Source organism: Salvelinus fontinalis, chromosome 4 (genome assembly GCF_029448725.1).
Source record: "Salvelinus fontinalis isolate EN_2023a chromosome 4, ASM2944872v1, whole genome shotgun sequence".
In the NCBI taxonomy this organism is placed as follows: domain Eukaryota; kingdom Metazoa; phylum Chordata; class Actinopteri; order Salmoniformes; family Salmonidae; genus Salvelinus; species Salvelinus fontinalis.
The window spans coordinates 79,672,754-79,698,070 of NC_074668.1; the positions used below are offsets into that span (position 1 = coordinate 79,672,754).

A 25,317-nucleotide genomic window follows, 5' to 3' on the forward strand; every position below is an offset into this window, starting at 1 on the left:
TGTCAAATATTTTTCAAATAGAAAACCAAGACCATTAAATCTAAAGATCATACAGTAATGCTGAGTTGAATAAGTCAAGTAGCTCAATGCACCTGACATGCAATACACCCCGGCCAAAGAACCTAATTATGAAGACAATCTATGATCATTGCACTATATTTCAGACCCATCTTTAAGTCTTGTGTAATATATCTTCTGGGTTACTGTCTATTTTCCTAATGATCATCATGTCAGTGTAAGACTTCCTGCTCCAGCAGACATGGCTCAGTATGAACCACAGAAAATCTTCGGAAAGCAGAGAGATTTCAATTGGTTCTGGCTGGGGGACCAGAAACATCTCAATGATGTCATCTTTATGGACACAAAAACTCAGTGGAGAGTATTTTTACAGCTATTAAAAAGTAATCAAAGTCTAAATATCCTGCTGTTTGTCTTGCCTGGTTAACATTATGGAGAGACAAGTGGAATAACTCTCTATTTATTTAAAATCCCTGCCTCCCTCCGCCGGTCGGTCCACCATGGGCTAGGCTACGTTGCGCTGCCAGAGTTCTGGCTGGCTTAGGAAAGGAAATATCCTCTTATTTTCCAGTTTTCCTCCTACAGATCTAATGATCTGGCCAGACATCTTAGGCATCCAGCCATTCAGAAAAACAGTTGAGAGAATTATAACGGGCTGCTGCGGTTAAGGAGAAGTCACCATCATCACAACTACTAAATCCGAAATGTATTCAGCTACTACTGCACAACTACTGCAGTCACATAAGTAGCTACAACTTTTTTGAAATGGCATGATGCCACACTAACTTGCAATTGAAAATGGGGGTGTTTCATGCTGTTCATAAAGTCACATATGGATCTGATTACATCTGACCGCACCTGTGTTACTTCTCCACTTAACCAAAGGGCTTCCCCAAAACAATCTGCCCTAATGCCTGCTGAAAGACTCCCCATCTTTACAATGGGATCTTATAGCTGTACTGTAGTTATAGGCTAAGTCCTGTACATCTACAGTATTCTGCTTTTCTTTCCAAACGCTTCCCCTTCTAATAGCCATCTATAATAGATGGCCCTACTCTGATCTCCTCTTAATTGATAACTGTTCAGAGAGATAACATACTACTTTAGTTAGGAAGGCCCTTGATCTCATCCTAACAGAGGCAGATGACAGTCTTTGCCCCAGTAATCCTGTGGTGCATTAGACTCTTCTATAGAGCACAGTGGAGATTCCACTGTCCCACAGAATGAAACAGAACAAGTTAATGACATAAGCCACTTTAGGAAATTGCATCTCTACTGGAAGGTTCCTTCTCTTTTTGTGAAAGGGGGGCTCTAGCTACTCCTCTAGGTATCTGAGTCAGCTTTCTGGTAATGACTGAATAATGACCTTGGGTGCCTTAGCTCTGTCTGACTTCAGCATACTGAGTGTATTTCTGCAGCACATGTTGACATTCAATAGGCAGGAGAGAGGAGGGAGAGGGCCCCACATGTACTGCCACCGTCCTTCGCCCACCACTTAACAAGCTCCAACAGGAACCTACCTGATGACAGAGAGAAAACACATCCATCCACCCCTCCCTCTCAGAGAAAAAACATGTTCTATATCCACCCCTCTCTCAGAGAGTTAAAAACACGTCCATGTGTTATGATATCTACCAAAACAATGAGGGCTAAGCTATTCAGACAGCTAGAATAACTGTAGCTTGTAGACCTTCTGTATGGAAGAAAGGAAAAACACTGATGCCTGGTGTGTTAAATGCAATTTCAATTCAACCAGTTTTTTACATCATCCTCCACTCGCCTTCTGCCCTCATCGAGGCCCTACAGTAGTCATTACAGTAGAGTCAGTCAGTAGTCAGTCAGTAGAGTCAGTAAGTACAGTAGAGCCAGTTTAGTCAGTACTGTACAGTCAGTCAGTAAGTCAGTAGTAAAGCCAGTAAGCCAGTATAGTCAGTACAGTACAGTCAGTCAGTAAGCCAGTAAGCCAGTATAGTCAGTACAGTACAGTACAGTCACTCAGTAAGTCAGTAGTAAAGCCAGTAAGCCAGTAGAGTCAGTAAGCCAGTAGAGTCAGTAGGCCAAAATAGTCAGTCAGTAGAGTCAGTCAGTATAGTCAGTACAGTACAGTACAGTACAGTCAGTAAGCCAGTAAGCCAGTATAGTCAGTACAGTACAGTACAGTCAGTCAGTAAGTCAGTAGTAAAGCCAGTAAGCCAGTATAGTCAGTACAGTACAGTCAGTCACTAAGCCAGTAGAGTCAGTACAGTATAGTCAGTCAGTAAGTCAGTAGTAAAGCCAGTAAGCCAGTATAGTCAGTACAGTAAGTCAGTAAGCCAGTAGAGTCAGTAAGCCAGTAGAGTCAGTAGAGTCAGTAAGCCAGTAGAGTCAGTAGGCCAAAATAGTCAGTCAGTAGAGTCAGTCAGTATAGTCAGTACAGTACAGTAAGTCAGTAAGCCAGTAGAGTCAGTACAGTACAGTAAGTCAGTAAGCCAGTAGAGTCAGTAAGCCAGTAGAGTCAGTAAGCCAGTAGAGTCAGTAGGCCAAAATAGTCAGTCAGTAGAGTCAGTCAGTATAGTCAGTACAGTACAGTACAGTCAGTCAGTAAGCCAGTAGAGCCAGTAAGCCAGTATAGTCAGTACAGTACAGTACAGTCAGTAAGCCAGTAAGCCAGTATAGTCAGTACAGTACAGTAAGTCAGTAAGCCAGTAGAGTCAGTAAGCCAGTAGAGTCAGTAGGCCAAAAAAGTCAGTCAGTAGAGTCAGTCAGTATAGTCAGTCATTCCATCTAGGGGTCCTTTTCCTCTGTTTGATGAGGTTCACTCTGGTCAAATAATATTTTTTCCCCTCAGAATAATAATAATGCCTTTTTCATATTCCCCTTCCTCTGAGCCAAACTGCTCTCTCCCTCCCCCAGAGCAGGTAATAAAGTGATAGAAGTCAGCATGAAGCCAATGGATGTGATCCTGTTTCATCTGGACAGAGGGAAAGGACCTTTCTGCTTTTCCTAGCATTAGGAGATGAACGAACGAGCCAAAGACCAGACCTCACACTGACAGACCTGCTGTAGCCAGATGGACCAGAGTTCGCCTGCCTGCATCATTATAGCACCCCTTCAACTACCTCTCTCCCTCCTCCCCTATCTGCAGTGTAGCCCAGTCCATTGACATAACTAACTGAAGCCCACAAAGAACTGGTAAACTAGATGGACAACCAACTCACTAAAAGACCTCCATTACTGCTTGTAATAAAAATATAATACGGTCATTTAGCAAACGTTTATTTTCAAAGTGACTTTTATAATCTTAAAAATAGGAATTGAACAAGTCAAGAAGAGAGTCCAGTAGAGATTCCATAAACCGTAATGTAGTACTTGTTATCAACTGGTGCCTGGAGCTAGGGATCCCTGTTACCCAACCCTCCACTCCTCCTCTGTGCATTTAGGAGCGGTGCGCCGCCACTGCATTTATTTGTATGCCCCAGAAAGACCCCATCCTACCCCCCAGGAAGACCCCATCCTACCCCCCCCAGGAAGACCCCATCCTACCCCCCCAGGAAGACCCCATCCTACCCCCCACAGGAAGACCCCATCCTACCCCCCCGCAGGAAGACCCCATCCTACCCCCCGCATGAAGACCCCATCCTACCCCCCAGGAAGACCCCATCCTACCCCCCCAGGAAGACCCCATCCTACCCCCCAGGAAGACCCCATCCTACCCCCCGCAGGAAGACCCCATCCTACCCCCCGCATGAAGCCCAAATCCTACCCCCACAGGAAGACCCCATCCTACCCCCCGCAGGAAGACCCCACCCTACCCCCCGCAGGAAGACCCCATCCTACCGCCCGCATGAAGTCCCCATCCTACTCCCCCAGGAAGACCCCACCCTACCCCCCAGGAAGACCCCATCCTACCCCCCGCAGGAAGACCCCATCCTACCCTCTGCAGGAAGACCCCATCCTACCCCCCGCATGAAGTCCCCATCCTACTCCCCCAAGAAGACCCCATCCTACATGAAGTCCCCATCCTACCCCGCAGGAAGACTCCACCCTACCCCCACATGAAGTCCCCATCCTACCCCCCAGGAAGACCCCATCCTACCCCCCGCAGGAAGACCCCATCCTACCCCCCGCAGGAAGACTCCACCCTGCCCCCACATGAAGACCCCATCCTACCCCCCGCAGGAAGACTCCACCCTACCCCCCGTAGGAAGACTCCACCCTACCCCCGCCAGGAAGACCCCATCCTACCCCCCAGGAACACTCCATCCTACCCCCCAGGAAGACCCCATCCTACCCCCCAGGAAGACCCCATCCTACCCCCCGCATGAAGTCCCCATCCTACTCCCCCAGGAAGACCCCATCCTACCCCCCGCAGGAAGACCCCATCCTACCCCCCGCAGGAAGACCCCATCCTACCCCCCAGGAAGACTCCACCCTACCCCCCGCATGAAGTCCACATCCTATCCCCCAGGAAGTCCCCATCCTACCCCCCGCATGAAGTCAACATCCTACCCCCCAGGAAGACTCCACCCTACCCCCACATGAAGTCCCCATCCTACCCCCCACATGAAGTTCCCATCCTATCCCCCAGGAAGTCGCCATCCTACCCCCCGCATGAAGTCCCCATCCTACCCCCCGCAGGAAGACTCCACCCTACCCCCACAGGAAGACCCCATCCTACCCCCCGCAGGAAGACCACATCCTACCCCCCAGGAAGACCCCATCCTACCCCCCGCAGGAAGACCCCATCCTACCCCCCGCAGGAAGACCCCATCCTACCCCCACATGAAGACCCCATCCTACCCCCCGCAGGAAGTCCCCATCCTACCCCCACATGAAGACCCCATCCTACCCCCCGCAGGAAGACCCCACCCTACCCCCCGCAGGAAGACTCCACCCTACACCCACATGAAGTCCCCATCCTACCCCCCAGGAAGACCCCATCCTACCCCCCGCAGGAAGACCCCATCCTACCCCCCGCAGGAAGTCGCTATCCTACCCCCACATGAAGACCCCGCCCTACCCCCCGCAGGAAGACCCCACCCTACCCCCCGCAGGAAGACTCCACCCTACCCCCCGCATGAAGTCCCCATCCTACTCCCCCAGGAAGACCCCACCCTACCCACCGCAGGAAGACTCCACCCTACCCCCACATGAATTCCCCATCCTACCCCCGCAGGAAGACTCCACCCTACCCCCACATGAAGTCCCCATCCTACCCTCCAGGAAGACCCCATCCTACCCCCCGCAGGAAGTCCCCATCCTACCCCCACATGAAGACCCCATCCTACCCCCCGCAGGAAGTCCCCATCCTACCCCCACATGAAGACCCCGCCCTACCCCCCGCAGGAAGACCCCACCCTACCCCCCGCAGGAAGACTCCACCCTACCCCCCGCATGAAGTCCCCATCCTACTCCCCCAGGAAGACCCCACCCTACCCACCGCAGGAAGACTCCACCCTACCCCCACATGAAGTCCCCATCCTACCCTCCAGGAAGACCCCGTCCTACCCCCCGCAGGAAGTCCCCATCCTACCCCCACATGAAGACACCATCCTACCCCCCGCAGGAAGACCCCATCCTACCCCCCCCCCCCCAGGAAGACCCCATCCTACCCCCCAGGAAGACCCCATCCTACCCCCCGCAGGAAGACCCCATTCTACCCCCCGCATGAATTCCCCATCCTACCCCCCGCAGGAAGACCCCATTCTACCCCCCGCATGAAGTCCCCATCCTACTCCCCCAGGAAGACCCCACCCTACCCACCGCAGGAAGACTCCACCCTACCCCCACATGAATTCCCCATCCTACCCCCCAGGAAGACCCCATTCTACCCCCCGCAGGAAGACCCCATCCTACCCCCCGCAGGAAGACCCCATCCTACCCCCCGCAGGAAGTCCCCATCCTACCCCCACATGAAGACCCCATCCTACCCCCCGCAGGAAAACCCCACCCTACCCCCCGCAGGAAGACTCCACCCTACCCCCACATGAAGTCCCCATCCTACCCCCCAGGAAGACCCCATCCTACCCCGCGCAGGAAGACCCCATCCTACCCCCCGCAGGAAGACCCCACCCTACCCCCCGCAGGAACACTCCACCCTACACTCACATGAAGTCCCCATCCTACCCCCCAGGAAGACCCCATCCTACCCCCCGCAGGAAGACCCCATCCTACCCCCCGCAGGAAGTCGCCATCCTACCCCCACATGAAGTCCCCATCCTACCCCCCAGGAAGACCCCATCCTACCCCCCGCAGGAAGTCCCCATCCTACCCCCACATGAAGACCCCATCCTACCCCCCGCAGGAAGTCCCCATCCTACCCCCACATGAAGACCCCATCCTACCCCCCGCAGGAAGACCCCACCCTACCCCCCGGAGGAAGACTCCACCCTACCCCCACATGAAGACCCCATCCTACCCCCCGCAGGAAGACCCCATCCTACCCCCCGCAGGAAGTCCCCATCCTACCCCCACATGAAGACACCATTCTACCCCCCGCAGGAAGACCCCATCCTACCCCCCCCAGGAAGACCCCATCCTACCCCCCAGGAAGACCCCATCCTACCCCCCGCAGGAAGACCCCATTCTACCCCCCGCATGAATTCCCCATCCTACCCCCCGCAGGAAGACCCCATTCTACCCCCCGCATGAAGTCCCCATCCTACTCCCCCAGGAAGACCCCACCCTACCCACCGCAGGAAGACTCCACCCTACCCCCACATGAATTCCCCATCCTACCCCCCAGGAAGACCCCATCCTACCCCCCGCAGGAAGACCCCATCCTACCCCCCGCAGGAAGTCCCCATCCTACCCCCACATGAAGACCCCATCCTACCCCCCGCAGGAAGTCCCCATCCTACCCCCACATGAAGACCCCATCCTACCCCCCCCCCAGGAAGACCCCATCCTACCCCCCAGTAAGACCCCATCCTACCCCGCGCAGGAAGACACCATCCTACCCTCCGCAGGAAGTCCCCATCCTACCCCCACATGAAGACCCCATCCTACCCCCCGCAGGAAGACCCCACCCTACGCCCCGCAGGAAGACTCCACCCTACCCCCACATGAAGTCCCCATCCTACCCCCCAGGAAGACCCCATCCTACCCCCCGCAGGAAGACCCCATCCTACCCCCCGCAGGAAGACCCCATCCTACCCCCCGCAGGAAGACCACATCCTACCCCCCAGGAAGACCCCATCCTACCCCCCGCAGGAAGACCCCATCCTACCCCCCGCAGGAAGACCCCATCCTACCCCCACATGAAGACCCCATCCTACCCCCCGCAGGAAGTCCCCATCCTACCCCCACATGAAGACCCCATCCTACCCCCCGCAGGAAGACCCCACCCTACCCCCCGCAGGAAGACTCCACCCTACACCCACATGAAGTCCCCATCCTACCCCCCAGGAAGACCCCATCCTACCCCCCGCAGGAAGACCCCATCCTACCCCCCGCAGGAAGTCGCTATCCTACCCCCACATGAAGACCCTGCCCTACCCCCCGCAGGAAGACCCCACCCTACCCCCCGCAGGAAGACTCCACCCTACCCCCCGCATGAAGTCCCCATCCTACTCCCCCAGGAAGACCCCACCCTACCCACCGCAGGAAGACTCCACCCTACCCCCACATGAATTCCCCATCCTACCCCCGCAGGAAGACTCCACCCTACCCCCACATGAAGTCCCCATCCTACCCTCCAGGAAGACCCCATCCTACCCCCCGCAGGAAGTCCCCATCCTACCCCCACATGAAGACCCCATCCTACCCCCCGCAGGAAGTCCCCATCCTACCCCCACATGAAGACCCCGCCCTACCCCCCGCAGGAAGACCCCACCCTACCCCCCGCAGGAAGACTCCACCCTACCCCCCGCATGAAGTCCCCATCCTACTCCCCCAGGAAGACCCCACCCTACCCACCGCAGGAAGACTCCACCCTACCCCCACATGAAGTCCCCATCCTACCCTCCAGGAAGACCCCGTCCTACCCCCCGCAGGAAGTCCCCATCCTACCCCCACATGAAGACACCATCCTACCCCCCACAGGAAGACCCCGTCCTACCCCCCCCCCCCAGGAAGACCCCATCCTACCCCCCAGGAAGACCCCATCCTACCCCCCGCAGGAAGACCCCATTCTACCCCCCGCATGAATTCCCCATCCTACCCCCCGCAGGAAGACCCCATTCTACCCCCCGCATGAAGTCCCCATCCTACTCCCCCAGGAAGACCCCACCCTACCCACCGCAGGAAGACTCCACCCTACCCCCACATGAATTCCCCATCCTACCCCCCAGGAAGACCCCATTCTACCCCCCGCAGGAAGACCCCATCCTACCACCCGCAGGAAGACCCCATCCTACCCCCCGCAGGAAGTCCCCATCCTACCCCCACATGAAGACCCCATCCTACCCCCCGCAGGAAAACCCCACCCTACCCCCCGCAGGAAGACTCCACCCTACCCCCACATGAAGTCCCCATCCTACCCCCCAGGAAGACCCCATCCTACCCCGCGCAGGAAGACCCCATCCTACCCCCCGCAGGAAGACCCCACCCTACCCCCCGCAGGAACACTCCACCCTACACTCACATGAAGTCCCCATCCTACCCCCCAGGAAGACCCCATCCTACCCCCCGCAGGAAGACCCCATCCTACCCCCCGCAGGAAGTCGCCATCCTACCCCCACATGAAGTCCCCATCCTACCCCCCAGGAAGACCCCATCCTACCCCCCGCAGGAAGTCCCCATCCTACCCCCACATGAAGACCCCATCCTACCCCCCGCAGGAAGTCCCCATCCTACCCCCACATGAAGACCCCATCCTACCCCCCGCAGGAAGACCCCACCCTACCCCCCGGAGGAAGACTCCACCCTACCCCCACATGAAGACCCCATCCTACCCCCCGCAGGAAGACCCCATCCTACCCCCCGCAGGAAGTCCCCATCCTACCCCCACATGAAGACACCATTCTACCCCCCGCAGGAAGACCCCATCCTACCCCCCCCAGGAAGACCCCATCCTACCCCCCAGGAAGACCCCATCCTACCCCCCGCAGGAAGACCCCATTCTACCCCCCGCATGAATTCCCCATCCTACCCCCCGCAGGAAGACCCCATTCTACCCCCCGCATGAAGTCCCCATCCTACTCCCCCAGGAAGACCCCACCCTACCCACCGCAGGAAGACTCCACCCTACCCCCACATGAATTCCCCATCCTACCCCCCAGGAAGACCCCATCCTACCCCCCGCAGGAAGACCCCATCCTACCCCCCGCAGGAAGTCCCCATCCTACCCCCACATGAAGACCCCATCCTACCCCCCGCAGGAAGTCCCCATCCTACCCCCACATGAAGACCCCATCCTACCCCCCCCCCCAGGAAGACCCCATCCTACCCCCCAGTAAGACCCCATCCTACCCCGCGCAGGAAGACACCATCCTACCCTCCGCAGGAAGTCCCCATCCTACCCCCACATGAAGACCCCATCCTACCCCCCGCAGGAAGACCCCACCCTACGCCCCGCAGGAAGACTCCACCCTACCCCCACATGAAGTCCCCATCCTACCCCCCAGGAAGACCCCATCCTACCCCCCGCAGGAAGACCCCATCCTACCCCCCGCAGGAAGACCCCATCCTACCCCCCGCAGGAAGACCACATCCTACCCCCCAGGAAGACCCCATCCTACCCCCCGCAGGAAGACCCCATCCTACCCCCCGCAGGAAGACCCCATCCTACCCCCACATGAAGACCCCATCCTACCCCCCGCAGGAAGTCCCCATCCTACCCCCACATGAAGACCCCATCCTACCCCCCGCAGGAAGACCCCACCCTACCCCCCGCAGGAAGACTCCACCCTACACCCACATGAAGTCCCCATCCTACCCCCCAGGAAGACCCCATCCTACCCCCCGCAGGAAGACCCCATCCTACCCCCCGCAGGAAGTCGCTATCCTACCCCCACATGAAGACCCCGCCCTACCCCCCGCAGGAAGACCCCACCCTACCCCCCGCAGGAAGACTCCACCCTACCCCCCGCATGAAGTCCCCATCCTACTCCCCCAGGAAGACCCCACCCTACCCACCGCAGGAAGACTCCACCCTACCCCCACATGAATTCCCCATCCTACCCCCGCAGGAAGACTCCACCCTACCCCCACATGAAGTCCCCATCCTACCCTCCAGGAAGACCCCATCCTACCCCCCGCAGGAAGTCCCCATCCTACCCCCACATGAAGACCCCATCCTACCCCCCGCAGGAAGTCCCCATCCTACCCCCACATGAAGACCCCGCCCTACCCCCCGCAGGAAGACCCCACCCTACCCCCCGCAGGAAGACTCCACCCTACCCCCCGCATGAAGTCCCCATCCTACTCCCCCAGGAAGACCCCACCCTACCCACCGCAGGAAGACTCCACCCTACCCCCACATGAAGTCCCCATCCTACCCTCCAGGAAGACCCCGTCCTACCCCCCGCAGGAAGTCCCCATCCTACCCCCACATGAAGACACCATCCTACCCCCCGCAGGAAGACCCCATCCTACCCCCCCCCCCCCAGGAAGACCCCATCCTACCCCCCAGGAAGACCCCATCCTACCCCCCGCAGGAAGACCCCATTCTACCCCCCGCATGAATTCCCCATCCTACCCCCCGCAGGAAGACCCCATTCTACCCCCCGCATGAAGTCCCCATCCTACTCCCCCAGGAAGACCCCACCCTACCCACCGCAGGAAGACTCCACCCTACCCCCACATGAATTCCCCATCCTACCCCCCAGGAAGACCCCATTCTACCCCCCGCAGGAAGACCCCATCCTACCCCCCGCAGGAAGACCCCATCCTACCCCCCGCAGGAAGTCCCCATCCTACCCCCACATGAAGACCCCATCCTACCCCCCGCAGGAAAACCCCACCCTACCCCCCGCAGGAAGACTCCACCCTACCCCCACATGAAGTCCCCATCCTACCCCCCAGGAAGACCCCATCCTACCCCGCGCAGGAAGACCCCATCCTACCCCCCGCAGGAAGACCCCACCCTACCCCCCGCAGGAACACTCCACCCTACACTCACATGAAGTCCCCATCCTACCCCCCAGGAAGACCCCATCCTACCCCCCGCAGGAAGACCCCATCCTACCCCCCGCAGGAAGTCGCCATCCTACCCCCACATGAAGTCCCCATCCTACCCCCCAGGAAGACCCCATCCTACCCCCCGCAGGAAGTCCCCATCCTACCCCCACATGAAGACCCCATCCTACCCCCCGCAGGAAGTCCCCATCCTACCCCCACATGAAGACCCCATCCTACCCCCCGCAGGAAGACCCCACCCTACCCCCCGGAGGAAGACTCCACCCTACCCCCACATGAAGACACCATCCTACCCCCCGCAGGAAGACCCCATCCTACCCCCCGCAGGAAGTCCCCATCCTACCCCCACATGAAGACACCATTCTACCCCCCGCAGGAAGACCCCATCCTACCCCCCCCAGGAAGACCCCATCCTACCCCCCAGGAAGACCCCATCCTACCCCCCGCAGGAAGACCCCATTCTACCCCCCGCATGAATTCCCCATCCTACCCCCCGCAGGAAGACCCCATTCTACCCCCCGCATGAAGTCCCCATCCTACTCCCCCAGGAAGACCCCACCCTACCCACCGCAGGAAGACTCCACCCTACCCCCACATGAATTCCCCATTCTACCCCCCAGGAAGACCCCATCCTACCCCCCGCAGGAAGACCCCATCCTACCCCCCGCAGGAAGTCCCCATCCTACCCCCACATGAAGACCCCATCCTACCCCCCGCAGGAAGTCCCCATCCTACCCCCACATGAAGACCCCATCCTACCCCCCCCCCCAGGAAGACCCCATCCTACCCCCCAGTAAGACCCCATCCTACCCCGCGCAGGAAGACACCATCCTACCCTCCGCAGGAAGTCCCCATCCTACCCCCACATGAAGACCCCATCCTACCCCCCGCAGGAAGACCCCACCCTACGCCCCGCAGGAAGACTCCACCCTACCCCCACATGAAGTCCCCATCCTACCCCCCAGGAAGACCCCATCCTACCCCCCGCAGGAAGACCCCATCCTACCCCCCGCAGGAAGACCCCATCCTACCCCCCGCAGGAAATCCCCATCCTACCCCCACATGAAGTCCCCATCCTACCCCCCGCAGGAAGTCCCCACCCTACCCCCACATGAAGACCCCACCCTACCCCCCGCAGGAAGACTCCACCCTACCCCCACATGAAGTCCCCATCCTACTCCCCCAGGAAGACCCCATCCACCACACCCTGCATGAAGTCCTCACCCTACCCCCTGCAGGAAGACCCCTGGAAGACCCCCCCCCCCCCCCCCCCCCCCAACATTGCTGAAAAACATTCTAGGGGAAACACTGACTATACATTAACTAACTAACCACAATAAACTTCTCTTTCACGCTCAACGTCATTCCACTGTTTATGGAAGGAGGTGGAAAACTCTGTCATTACTACTCTCTTCCTCTCCTCTCTTTATTCCATCCCTCCATCCGCTCCCTCCAATCACGCATGTTCTGCAATAAGTGTCTGGATTAGCCTTGACGATTGACAATTTACACAAACCAGATCATCATTATCTCTCTCTTTCCCCCATGATGACACACATCATGTTTGCAGGGCCCAAGTTTCCTCCACTCCACTCATAGGGTAAACTCTCCACTCCTAGGGTAAAGGTTTCCACTCAATTTCTCAAAATAATGTATCTTAGTCAATAAGTAACAGCACCCTTGACTCTCCTCCGTGTTTGAACTTGATTCAGTTTGGTCTCTTTCACAAAGCTATGGTGGGCAGGCAGGGACTGGTTCACAGAATGCTGTCACTCTTTCACAGTTTCCAATTCTAGAACCCGCCCATACTTGTGTTTTATTATTGAAAGAGTTAAAGGAGGGAGAGTCTAAATAGTGGGTTGTAGTAAGTTAAGTTCAACCCAAGCGATTAATGAAGAGGAAAAGTATGAGCAGAAAGACCGACCACACTCAGAGACTCTCTCTTCTTAAGTTAATACACTAAACAGATCAGGGCAGGGCTAAATTTTAACACTGATAAGGACTAGAGAGAGAGACTGAGGAGTCAGGTGTAAGCAGTAGATTGTACTGTGTGAGTGTGTGATAACCTGTGTGTCAGTCAGTAGCAGTAGCCAGATATGCTACCCATCTTTCTCTTGGGATGGACAGAGACGATTAGAAAAAGAGACAGATCCATTTTTAGTGGCTCTTGCTCTATGTGTGTATTATAACTCATAACTCAGTAGTAACATTCCATGGATGACAGAAAAAGAGATGTGCTTTAAATAGTAGAGCAGTGCTAGTGGGCGGGATAGCAGCATGGTGTGGACCGCACCCCAGGGCTGTAGGAGGCATGGGACTGTTCTTTTTCCAGGTGTTTCTATCTAGTTGGGTCTGACTCTTCCTCCGCAGTCAGTAAATCAGCTATTGGAACGTGTTTGAACTCTGTGTTGTGGAGGTGATTGATGATGGTGACGTTCTATCTAGAGTATGTTGAGAAGGGTCCTTACACTCCCGCTGTTTTCTACACAACAATGGTTATGTTAAGCTGGAGCTACAGTACCTAAAGTAACCCAGATCTTGGGTCAACTCACTGGATCCAAACTACAGAGTATTTGCTACTGTGGATATTCTGAGCTGTTTAATTTGGATGAACCAAACCGTATATATGTGATATAAGACCATTGTAGCAAGAGGACAATCTAAAAATAATCTTTCCTGATCCGTTGGACTGTTCGACCATGTGAATTAAGAGTCAGCCTGTGGGTCAACAATATTTTATTTTACTATTATTTTAACAGGGAAACACCATCGAGACCAACGTCTCTTTTACAAGGGAGCCCTGCATACTGTATACACAATTTACAAAATAAAGTCAAATACAATATAATACAAATAATCAAGAAAAACAATCACATTCCTCAGCAAGGATGTCCCTAAGGATTTCCCCCGTGTGTGAGACGCTGTGTGTACAAGTCTCTTACCAGGGCCCTTCTCCAGGAATATGACCTTTGATTCGGGGAAGAAGTTGGATCCTGTGATGACCATCTCCTCTCCCCCGCTGACCAGACAGCCGGTCAGACTGGCCTTCTCTACCTGGGGAAGCTCCTGGGCCGAACGCTGGGCTGGGAGGATAGAGGAGAGGAGAGGGGTTTACATAGGCAGCAATGTACATATGAGAAAGATAGAACGAGACAGAGAAAAATAGAGATGAGTGGGGGGGGGGGGGGGGGGGGTAAAGCAAGAGAAAAGGGCTGTATGTACAGTTGAAGTTGGAAGTTTACATACACCTTAGCCAAATACATTTCAACTCAGTTTTTCACAATTCCTGACATTTAATCCTAGTAAAAACTCCCTGCCTTAGGTCAGTTAGGATCACCACTTTATTTTAAGAATGTGAAATGTCAGAATAATAGTAGAGAGAATTATTTATTTCAGCTTTTATCTCCTTCATCACATTCCCAGTGGGTCAGAAGTTTACATACTCTCAATTAGTATTTAGTAGCATTGCCTTTAAATTCTTTAACTTGGGTCAAACGTTCCGGGTAGCCTTCCACAAGCTTCCCACAATAAGTTGGGTGAATTTTGGCCCATTCCTCCTGACAGAGATGGTGTAACTGAGTCCGGTTTGTAGGATCCTTGCTCGCACAGGCTTTTTCAGGTCTACCCACAAATTTTCTATAGGATTGAGGTCAGGGCTCTGTGATGGCCACTCCAATTACCTTGACTTTGTTGTCCTTAAGCCATTTTGCCACAACTTTGGAAGTATGCTTGGGGTCACTGTCCATTTGGAAGACCCCATTTGCGACCAAGCTTTAACTTCCTGACTGATGTCTTGAAATGTTGCTTCGATATATCGACATCATTTTTCTTCCTCATGATGCTATCTATTTTGTGAAGGTCATCAGTCCCTCCTGCAGCAAAGCACCCCCACAACATGATGCTGCCACCACCGTGCTTCACGGTTGGGATGGTGTTCTTCGGCTTGCAAGCCTCCCCCGTTTTCATTCATTATGGCCAAACAGTTCTATTTCTGTTTCATCAGACCAAAAAGTACAATCTTTGTCCCCGTGTGCAGTTGCAAACCATAGTCTGTTTTTTTTTTATGGCAGTTTTGCAGCAGTGGCTTCTTCCTTGCTGAGCGGTCTTTCAGGTTATGTTGTTATAGGACTCATTTTACTGTGGATATAGATACTTTTGTACCCGTTTCTTCCAGCATCTTCACAAGGTCCTTTGCGGTTGATCTGGGATTGATTTGCACTTTTCGCACCAAAGTACGTTCATCTCTAGGAGACAGAACGCATCTCCTTCCTGAGTGGTATGACGGCTGCGTGGTCCCATGGTGTTTAAACTTGCGTACTATTGTTTGCACAGATGTACGTTGTACCTTCAGGCGTTTTGAAATTGCTCCCAAGGATGAACCAGACTTGTGGAGGTCTGAGGTCATGGCTGATTTCTTTTGATTTTCCCATGATGTCAAGCAAAAAGACACTGAGTTTGAAGGTAGGCCTTGAAATACATCCACAGGTCCACCTCCAATTGACTCAAATTATGTCAATTAGCCTATCAGAAGCTTCTAAAGCCGTGCCATCATAAACTTCCGACTTCAACTGCATGTATGTATGTGAGTGTGCATCTGAACAGGATCTGGACACTCACAACACTCCACGGGGATGGATGCAGCCTGTAGAGAGAGAACCTTCCCATTGGGCTGGGGAATGTGAACACGAAACACCACTCGCACACGTGTGTTCTTCCGCCCGATATCAGTCTCCCCCTTCCGCAGCTCAATGTCTGAGTTCCGCAGCTTCAGGATGCCAGCACAGTCAATACTGCAAGAGAGATAGGGAGGGGAGCTAAGCAACACCCCCCGATTGGGTATCAATTAAGCAATTTATTAGGATGAATGGAAGGCTGAATGAATTTCATTATAAACCTTTGCCATCATATTGTGAAAAAATATCCATCTGAGTCAAATTACAAAGTGCAAAAGCAGTAAATTTGATTTATTAATGCTACAGCTGTGAGGGAAACACCAAATCTAAGACAAAACATATTGGAAAACCAGAGCCTTTGAAATAAAAGCCTAAATATATACTGTGGTCAATGTAGATCCATAAATAAGGGAATAAAGTGTATTGTAAGCATAATATTCTGCTTGGTGGGAAATTCTCATATTTTCCTGCTGTACTTAACCTTCCTGTTGGTTTGAATTAAGACAAATAAAATTCCTCCTGTGTGTATGTATGTATGTATGTATGTATGTATGTATGTATGTATGTATGTATGTATGTATGTATGTATGTATGTATGTATGTATGTATGTATGTATGTGTGTCTGTCTGTGGATATTACGATCCTGTTCGATCATAAACTGTTATTTTTACACTTTCAAGGTCTTCCTCTGTGCTAGGAGGTAGCGCTCACAATTCAACTGAGTAATGTAATCCTTGAGCGACCATGACACTCACCTGGCAGACATATTGTTTTCGGGAAGCAGAGGAATCTCGAGAACTTTGGTGCTGGAGATGATGATCTCCTGGCTGGCGGTGGCCACCGTTTTCCCAGTGATCCGATGCACCTGGTAGAAGGCGTGAGGTCTGAGGTAGCGGTCGTCTGCCGTGCCGATGAACATCTGTAGGTTGACAGGCTTCTCGTTGTAGCCCATCAGCTGAGACAAGGCAGAGATATGGAGGGAAGGGGGGAGGAAAAACACACAAAAAAACATGAGTATGTAGATAGAGTCCATATGAGCATCGCACTTCCAGGACACACTGCACATTTCCTTAACTTCCAAATGCCCACTTCTCTCATTTCTGGAGGGAGTCTAGCCTAAATGTCAGCTTCAAACGTTCAAGTGAAAACCCAGTCAGTCAGGAATTTCTGGAAGGATCTCTGGAGATTCATCTGGATCCCTCTACTTGGCCTCCAACCAGGTCAAGACACACAAACTCACGCACACACACGTTCTCCTTCTCTAACTAAAGACCCTTATCATTTCCCCCTTTGTCTACTCTCTGTTTTAACAGGGATCACAACCCGCATGTGCACAATTACCTCCAAAATCCCTTCTCCAGAGGAACCACCATCTCAGACCCAGTATTTTCCGAGACAAATCCCCAACAAGTCGGCGCTAACCAAAAAGACCAAGCCAAAAAACGAGGAGACACGTTTTCAAAACACGAGAGAGAAAGGAGAAAGAAATGGAAATGGAAAGGGAGTGAAAAAAAAATCTATCTTGAAAGACATTCTTTGGTGCACCACAGTACCGGAAACAAAATGGCTAAATGGCTACAACTTTGCTAAATGGAGTGCAAACTTGGAAAAACAAGTCACCACGGATATGATCTTCAACTCATTCTGTGTGGTCTATCGTGCACCTTTTAAAGCACCTTTTATTGGTGAAGCTGCGGTTTAGGGTTCTAGAATAAACCTGTCAGTGAAATTGCCAACCAACGCCTATGACCCTGATCCAGCTGTGGTGCCAGTGCCAGCTTGGCCTGAGCCCTGGGCAGCCTGTGCAGCTGCTCTCTCCTTCTTGGCTCTTTCAGGAGCCAAAATGGCCACCAGCCTGCCATGCAGGTGAGAGGCCCTCCCCTCCATCCACTCCTCAGAGGGACAGAGAAAACACCGGCAACACAATCCCACTACTGTTAGGAATGTTGTGCTTGGCAGGGGCCCTCCACCACCACTTCCACCCACCACCTCCCTTGTACCCACCTCCCCGACCCAGCCAAGCCACATCCAACCCCTGGCTCCACTGCAGCTGGAGGGTTACCCCTGCTCCCCACCCTGCGTCACACACCGGCGTTACCGTTTGTGGAAAGAGAGAAAAAGGTTAGGTGTGGAAGGAGAAAAAAAGAGAAAAGAAAGGGGGGGAAGGGGGGTTTGAGGGTGGGAGTTGTCATTATGCAGTTGGTCCACAGACCAACAGCAGCCAAAACAGTGACATTATGGGCTGGATGGAAACAAGCGTACCTGAGAAAAACACCAAACACCAAAAATCACATGCCGCTAGGTTTAAAAATATTTACTTTCTCTGAAACCAATTATTGGACATCCTTTTCCTTTCCAGCTCCAACTGAAAGCTTGACTGTGGTGGTGTGTGCTCACTTAGGGGGGAGAGATCCTATCAGCCACTCCATTGGTTTTTATTGAATTTTCAGACTATTTTCTCTCTGACTAAAACACATAGATGGGGCCCAGCGGGGTCAAAATAGAGGTATGGGGGCCTGTTGGGGTCAGACAGAGTCAGTGGAAACGATGTGTTATGTTTAGTGGTCTTTGAGAGAAGACGAGTCCCCTGGGTATCATACAGGGTGGTAAAGACCTCTACTACTATAACACTGAAGGCAGGAGCAGGGTTCTAATCAGCATAAAGCCTCAGTGTTCTGAATAGGGGTAGGAAGGTGAGGTACCCGGGACACACAGTCGGCAAGACGATGCTGGTCAGGGGCTTTGTTTACGCAGTGAACCCTAACCCACCCCCTCTCCCTGACCTCTGTGTGAGTGAGTGAGTGAGTGAGTGAGTGAGTGAGTGAGTGAGTGAGTGAGTGAGAGTGAGTGAGTGAGTGGGGGCAGGGTTTATTATGACCTGGCTCCTCATAAGCCTAGTTACTGGTTACAAGGCCCGGCTGGTCTGGTCTGGCTGGTTAATTCATCTTCAGGGTAGCTGGCAAAAAAATGTAAAAGCAGGCCCAGCAGCTGGCCACTGCAGCCCTGCCAGGCTCAACTCAACCAGGTTAGGTCACTTTCCTCTCTGCTTTGCAGCTCCACCTATTTATACAGGCAGGCACATCTAGGAAAGCACCAGCAACACATGGAGACCTTTAGAGTATGGGTGATTAGACCGGTTCTGTTCCATTTGACTTGATTCTTGATTCTTAACCTTTCAACACACGGCAGACACATTACAGCTGAGCAGTAGGCCTACTTCCAATTCAGGTTGATGTGGTACTGGACAATTTGTCTCAGTTAGAATTTCCAGTTCCGCAATGCATTGTTCATGCTGAACTACTGGGTGCTTACTAATCAAATGCAGCCACTGCTTTAATGAACAAAAACCAAAGCATTTTGTTATTGTATGCATTAGAACAATGGTACATGGTGGTTAAGTCAAGAGCACCTGGCAGAGGGGCACACACAGGCTTAGGATAGAACTTAAAGGGACAGGGAAAGCCCTCTAAAATCATTCCTAGCTGAATGTCTTGGAAGTGTGTGTGCCCTCTAAGCCTGCTCCTGTTGGACCAACGGGCTACAGGCTGATACCTAGGAGACAATCTGACTCCTCCCTGACCCTGCACTGACTACGCTAAGAAGCTTTTGGACGGCCGGGGCGAAGCGTGCGAGGTCACATCCTTGTCTCACACTGTGACACGCACGCACGCACGCACGCACGCACGCACGCACGCACGCACGCACGCACGCACGCACACACACACACACACACACACACACACACACACACACACACACACACACACACACACACACACACACACACACACACACACACACACACACACACACACACACACACACACTTCGGGCGATCAGCCTCAGAGGCGGTGCCATTTTGCCCGTCGAAACAAGGCCAGAGTCAGGGATAGGGCCTGTGGCATCCACAACACATTGGCACCCAGCTGAGCGGACAGGGTTGGTGAACAGTCCAGCCTAGTAATGGATTAGAGAGGTGCACTATAATGGTCTCTTAGATCTGCAAATAGGAGAAGTAGCATTGATTTAACCCTACCTGAATACAGAAACACAGCTGTTATAGTGGTATTGATGTTGTCCCTACAGGACTACTCTTTATAGTGGTATTAATGTTGGCCCTACAGGTTTAGTCTTTGTAGGGAACCAGGTGAGTCTAGCAGAAAGGTAAAGTCTCATAAGAAATAGAGTGCAATGACTCTCTGAGACAATGGATGTGCAGACTCTGACTGCAACTCCAAATGTCAAAAAAGCTTCTCTTCATTTGTGCTGAAAGTTGTTTATACGATCAACATTACTTCCTGTATGGGGGCCTCCCGGGTGGCGCAGTGGTCTAGAGCACTGCATCGCAGTGCTAACTGCGCCACCAGAGTCTCTGGGTTCGCCCCCAGGCTCTGTCGCAGCCGGCCGCGACCGGGAGGTCCGTGGGGCGACGCACAATTGGGCTAGCGTCGTCCGGGTAAGGGAGGGTTTGGCCGGTAGGGATTTCCTTGTCTCATCGCGCTCCAGCGACTCCTGTGGCGGGCTGGGCGCAGTGCGTGCTAACCAAGGGGGCCAGGTGCACGGTGTTTCCTCCAACACATTGGTGCGGCTGGCTTCCGGGTTGGAGGCGCGCTGTGTTAAAGAAGCAGTGCGGCTTGGTTGGGTTGTGCTTCGGAGGACGCATGACTTTCGACCTTCGTCTCTCCCGAGCCCGTACGGGAGTTGTAGCGATGAGACAAGATAGTAATTACTAGCGATTGGATACCACGAAAATTGGGGAGAAAAGGGGATAAAATTTAAAAAAAAAAAAAAAAAAAAAAAAAAAAAAAAAAAAACATTACTTCCTGTATAATATACCCCTATTATGGGGTCATCCTCAATCCCTAGAGAACCCCATCAACATGAAATACATCTAATAGCTAACTAGTGATTATTATCATTACAATTACCTGTGATCGTAAACAAAACCTTAATTCTACTTTCAAAAAGCTCAAAGTCAGTAGGCATGGCTTTATGAGGTGCTTTAAGGTCTGTTATTACTAGTATAGATATGGCAAGCGGACTATGGAAGCAGACTATGGAAGTGAGTACTGACTGACTGACTGACTGAGTGTGTGCGTGTAAATCTGTGAGTGTGTGTGTGCGTGTAAATCTGTGAGTGTGTGTGTGCGTGTAAATCTGTGAGTGTGTGTGTGCGTGTAAATCTGTGAGTGTGTGGCGTTGTAATGTTTATTCACAGTTCACAGCACACCATGTGTGTTCCAGACAGCATTTAGCGACTTTATGTTTCTGTGTGGGTGTGAAACTGTGAGAGCGCGGGGGGAGAAAGAGAGAGAGAGGAAGGGACGTGAAGAGCACTACAGCACCAAACGTGGTCAGAAATCAAGCATTGTTATTGTTTTGTGAAACTATGTTTCGTACTGAGGTGCTTATCGCGTCTCTAAACAAAATACTCTGATCACATAAAATACTTTGAACACGTGCAGTTCATCCTGGAGTAGAAGTTTCTGTAAAGACTTACTACACCAAGGCCTCTCTCAGTCTCTAGAGTCTATAACACGAGGCCCAGGTATGGAGTAGAAGTTTCTATAAAGACCCACTACACCAAGGCCTCTCTCAGTCTCTAGAGTCTATAACACGAGGTCCAGGTATGGAATAGAAGTTTCTGTAAAGACCTACTACACCAAGGCCTCTCTCAGCCTCTAGAGTCTATAACACGAGGCCCAGGTATGGAGTAGAAGTTTCTGTAAAGACCTACTACACCAAGGCCTCTCTCAGTCTCTAGAGTCTATAACACGAGGCCCAGGTATGGAGTAGAAGTTTCTGTAAAGACCTACTACACCAAGGCCTCTCTCAGTCTCTAGAGTCTATAACACGAGGCCCAGGTATGGAGTAGATGTTTCTGTAAAGACCTATTACACCAAGGCCTCTCTCAGTCTCTAGAGTCTATAACAAAAGGCCCAGGTCTGGAGTAGAAGTTTCTGTAAAGACCTTCTACACCAAGGTTTCTCTCAGTCTCTAGTCTATAACACGAGGCCCAGGTCTGGTAGCAAGCCATCATGTTATCAAACACACTCAGCAGATGTGGGCTGCTCCAAATGAAATAATACACCAGGTAAAACTGACTGTAGAGTAGAAAAAGCCCTGCATCAGCACTCCCAGTGAGTCAACACCACACGGTTAAACAGAACAGAAACAGAAGACAGAGCAGGCTAATTTAGCAACCTCTGACATTTAAAACTACTTCCAAAATAACAATTTTCTTTGCAATTTCCGTTTTTCAGTCCCAACATCATAGCAAGGCTACACCTTTCCAAATACTGTAATACGTAAAGTGTTATGTAAACATAACACATGCGGGGGCGAATAAGCTAAAAATACAGACACACACACACGTAGACACAGGCAGACTAGACACATGCACACACACACACACACACACACACGTGTAGACACAGGCAGAGTAGACACATGCAGACACGTAGACACAGGCAGACTAGACACAGGCAGAGTAGACACATGCACACACACACACACACACACACACACACACACACAGACACACACACACACACACACACACACACACATGTAGACACAGGCAGAGTAGACACATGCAGACACACACACACATGTAGACACAGGCAGAGTAGACACACACACACACACACACACACACACACACACACACACACACACACACACACACACACACACACACACACACACACACACACACACACACACACACACACACACACACACACACACACACACACACACACACACGTAGACACAGGCAGAGTAGACACACGCAGACACACACACATGTAGACACAGGCAGAGTAGACACACGCAGACACACACACACATGTAGACACAGGCAGAGTAGACACATGCATACACACTCACAGAGACACAAACTCTCTGCCTGCTTGTTTCACATTCCTCGCCTCACATCCCCCACCAAATCCATGGTTGGTGTGAAATACCACGGGAGGGTGGTCTCTGCACTTTTTTAACCTCCTCAAATCCTCTGGGACCAGCTGGTCAATAAGATCTGATGGATCACGTCAGTCAGTAGTCATATTAAATCTGCTGACATTAATACCAGTCACATGTCTGACACACACCGCACTGCTGCTGCTGGATATAGGTCTGCGTCCCAAAAGCCACCATATTCCCTACATCCAAAAGCCACCCTATTCCCTACATAGTGCAGTAAGTGCACTACTTTCGACCAGGGCTCTGGTTGAAAGCAGGTCGCTATGTAGGGACTAGAATGCCATTTGGAACACATACATAGGCTGCCTGCTAGGTTACCTAAATAAAAAACTGCTGGATACGATTACAGATTCAGGTCTAAATAAAGAGAGGCTTATTTTGGTTCTCAGTGGCATCTGTTCCACTGATCCAGTATTAGAAGAGAAAACAGCCTGGCCGGCAGGGCCCGGAGAGAGGAAGGTGACAAGCAACAAGGAGAAATTTAAAACAGCCTTTGAAAAGGAAAAACACAAGAGTTGAGGGATGGGTTGGGTTGGGTTGGGCTGGGGCTAGGTCTGGGCTAGGCGCCGTATCACCAACAGAAGCGTAGCCCGCCAAAATTCACAGTGAGAGCAGCATGTTTCACCATGCCTAAATCCACCCTCCCTCCCCTTTCCCTCGATCCTCACCTCTCCTCCACACCCCCTTCAGCTCCAACCCTCTACCTCCCTCCCCTTTCCCTCGCTCCTCACCTCTCCTCCACACTCTCTTCAGCTCCAAACCTCTACCTCCCTCCCCTTTCCCCTCGCTCCACACCCCCTTCAGCTCCGACCCTCTCCCTCCCTCCCTCCCCCTTGCTCCACACCCCCTTCAGCTCCAACCCTCTCCCTCCCTCCCTCCCTCCCCTTTCCCCTCGCTCCTCACCCCCTTCAGCTCCGACCCTCTCTACTGTAACACAACACGTTCTTTAGGCGCATGCCTCTGCCAAGTTGTTTCCCTGTGTTTCTCTGGTGTTGCCATGGCAAGGCTCTATGCATGTGTATATGAGTGTGTATGTGTATTCGAGTGCATTCTCACACTGGTGTAAACTACAGCTCTTAGAGGGTGTGTGTGTGTGAGAGAGAGAAAGAGAGAGAGATGTTGGAGCGGGAACAGCGGTGGTCAAGGTCATGGGCGGCTTCTGGCCCATGACGTTCAGTGGTGTCTCTGCTCTGACACGGCTTAGGGCCCACCCACACACACACACACACACAGCCCTGTTCACATACAGGCCTGCTGTGTACCCAGCACACCAGGGCCCAGAGAGCCAGGGGGCCGCTTGGCCGTTTGTTTAAACAAGGTCAATACACACACACACACACACAGAGCAGAGCAACGTCTACTGTATGCTCAGCCAGTATATGGTTCTGCAGGTCTGCTCAAAGCTCGGTGACTCTTTCCCCTTTTCTATCCCTCTCTTCCTCCCCCCATGTCTCTCCCCTTCCCTCTGCTTGAAGCTGAAGGCTATTTCCCCCTTCACTTTACCATCCCACCTCTCTCCCTTTTCCTCCTTCCTTCCTCTCTCTCTCTCTCTCTCTCTCAATTTAGTTCAAAGCGCTTTATTGGCATGGGAAACATATGTTACATTGCCAAAGCAAGTGAAATAGATAATAAATAAAAGTGAAATAAACAATATAAAATGAACAATAAACATCTCCCCCTCTCTCTCCCACCACCAAGTTCCCTCTCCCTGCCGTCTCACTGCACACTAACCCTGATTACATCAAATGAGAGTGGAGCCTCACAGACTACATCATGTTACATCAAATAGAGCCTGGGGCAGGACAACAGCTCCGGTCGGTTCACACAGTGCAAACTGCAGAGCAGAGCGTTGCATGTCTCCCTCTTTATTACCCATCCACGCCTATTGAAAGAGTCAACAAGCCATGCCACAACAACACAGAGGAATAAAGACAACACACAGTGGAGCAGAGGGGGACTGGTGTAGAAAAGTGACAACACAGAGGAATAAAGACTACACACAGCGGAGCAGAGGGGGACTGGTGTAGAAAAGTGACAACACAGAGGAATAAAGACCACACACAGCGGAGCAGAGGGGGACTGGTGTAGAAACGTGACAACACAGAGGAATAAAGACTACACACAGTGGAGCAGAGGGGGACTGGTGTAGAAAAGTGACAACACAGAGGAATAAAGACTACACACAGTGGAGCAGAGGGGGACTGGTGTAGAAAAGTGACAACACAGAGGAATAAAGACTACACACAGCGGAGCAGAGGGGGACTGGTGTAGAAAAGTGACAACACAGAGGAATAAAGACTACACACAGCGGAGCAGAGGGGGACTGGTGTAGAAACGTGACAACACAGAGGAATAAAGACTACACACAGCGGAGCAGAGGGGGACTGGTGTAGAAAAGTGACAACACAGCAAGCCACATGCTTTATATGTGACAAAAGCTGCTGGTTATGCTGTATAGAAATAGAACCACAGTCACCGGTAGTCAGAGAGGGGGTTGTTGATATATCAAAATCATTCTGTGTGGCCAGAGAGGGAAACGTAATGCGCTCTTGGACAGCCTCAGCCCATCTTGTCTTTCAAATC

At 52.4% G+C, this 25,317-nt stretch overlaps 1 protein-coding gene across 2 annotated transcripts in view; it reads right to left on the reverse strand.

Moving 5' to 3' along the window:
• Positions 1-25,317, reverse strand: part of LOC129854485 (nuclear factor of activated T-cells, cytoplasmic 3-like) — a 104,723-nt gene that overhangs the window by 28,285 nt on the left and 51,121 nt on the right. The window contains exons 4-6 of one of the 2 annotated variants that reach the window (XM_055921569.1): positions 16,506-16,705; positions 15,694-15,866; positions 14,019-14,159 (exon numbers count right to left, since the gene is read on the reverse strand). In XM_055921569.1, coding sequence (XP_055777544.1) covers positions 14,019-14,159; positions 15,694-15,866; positions 16,506-16,705 — 514 coding nt within the window. Of the gene's footprint in view, positions 1-14,018; positions 14,160-15,693; positions 15,891-16,505; positions 16,706-25,317 lie in introns of both variants that reach the window. The other variant, XM_055921568.1, reaches the window with a different exon arrangement.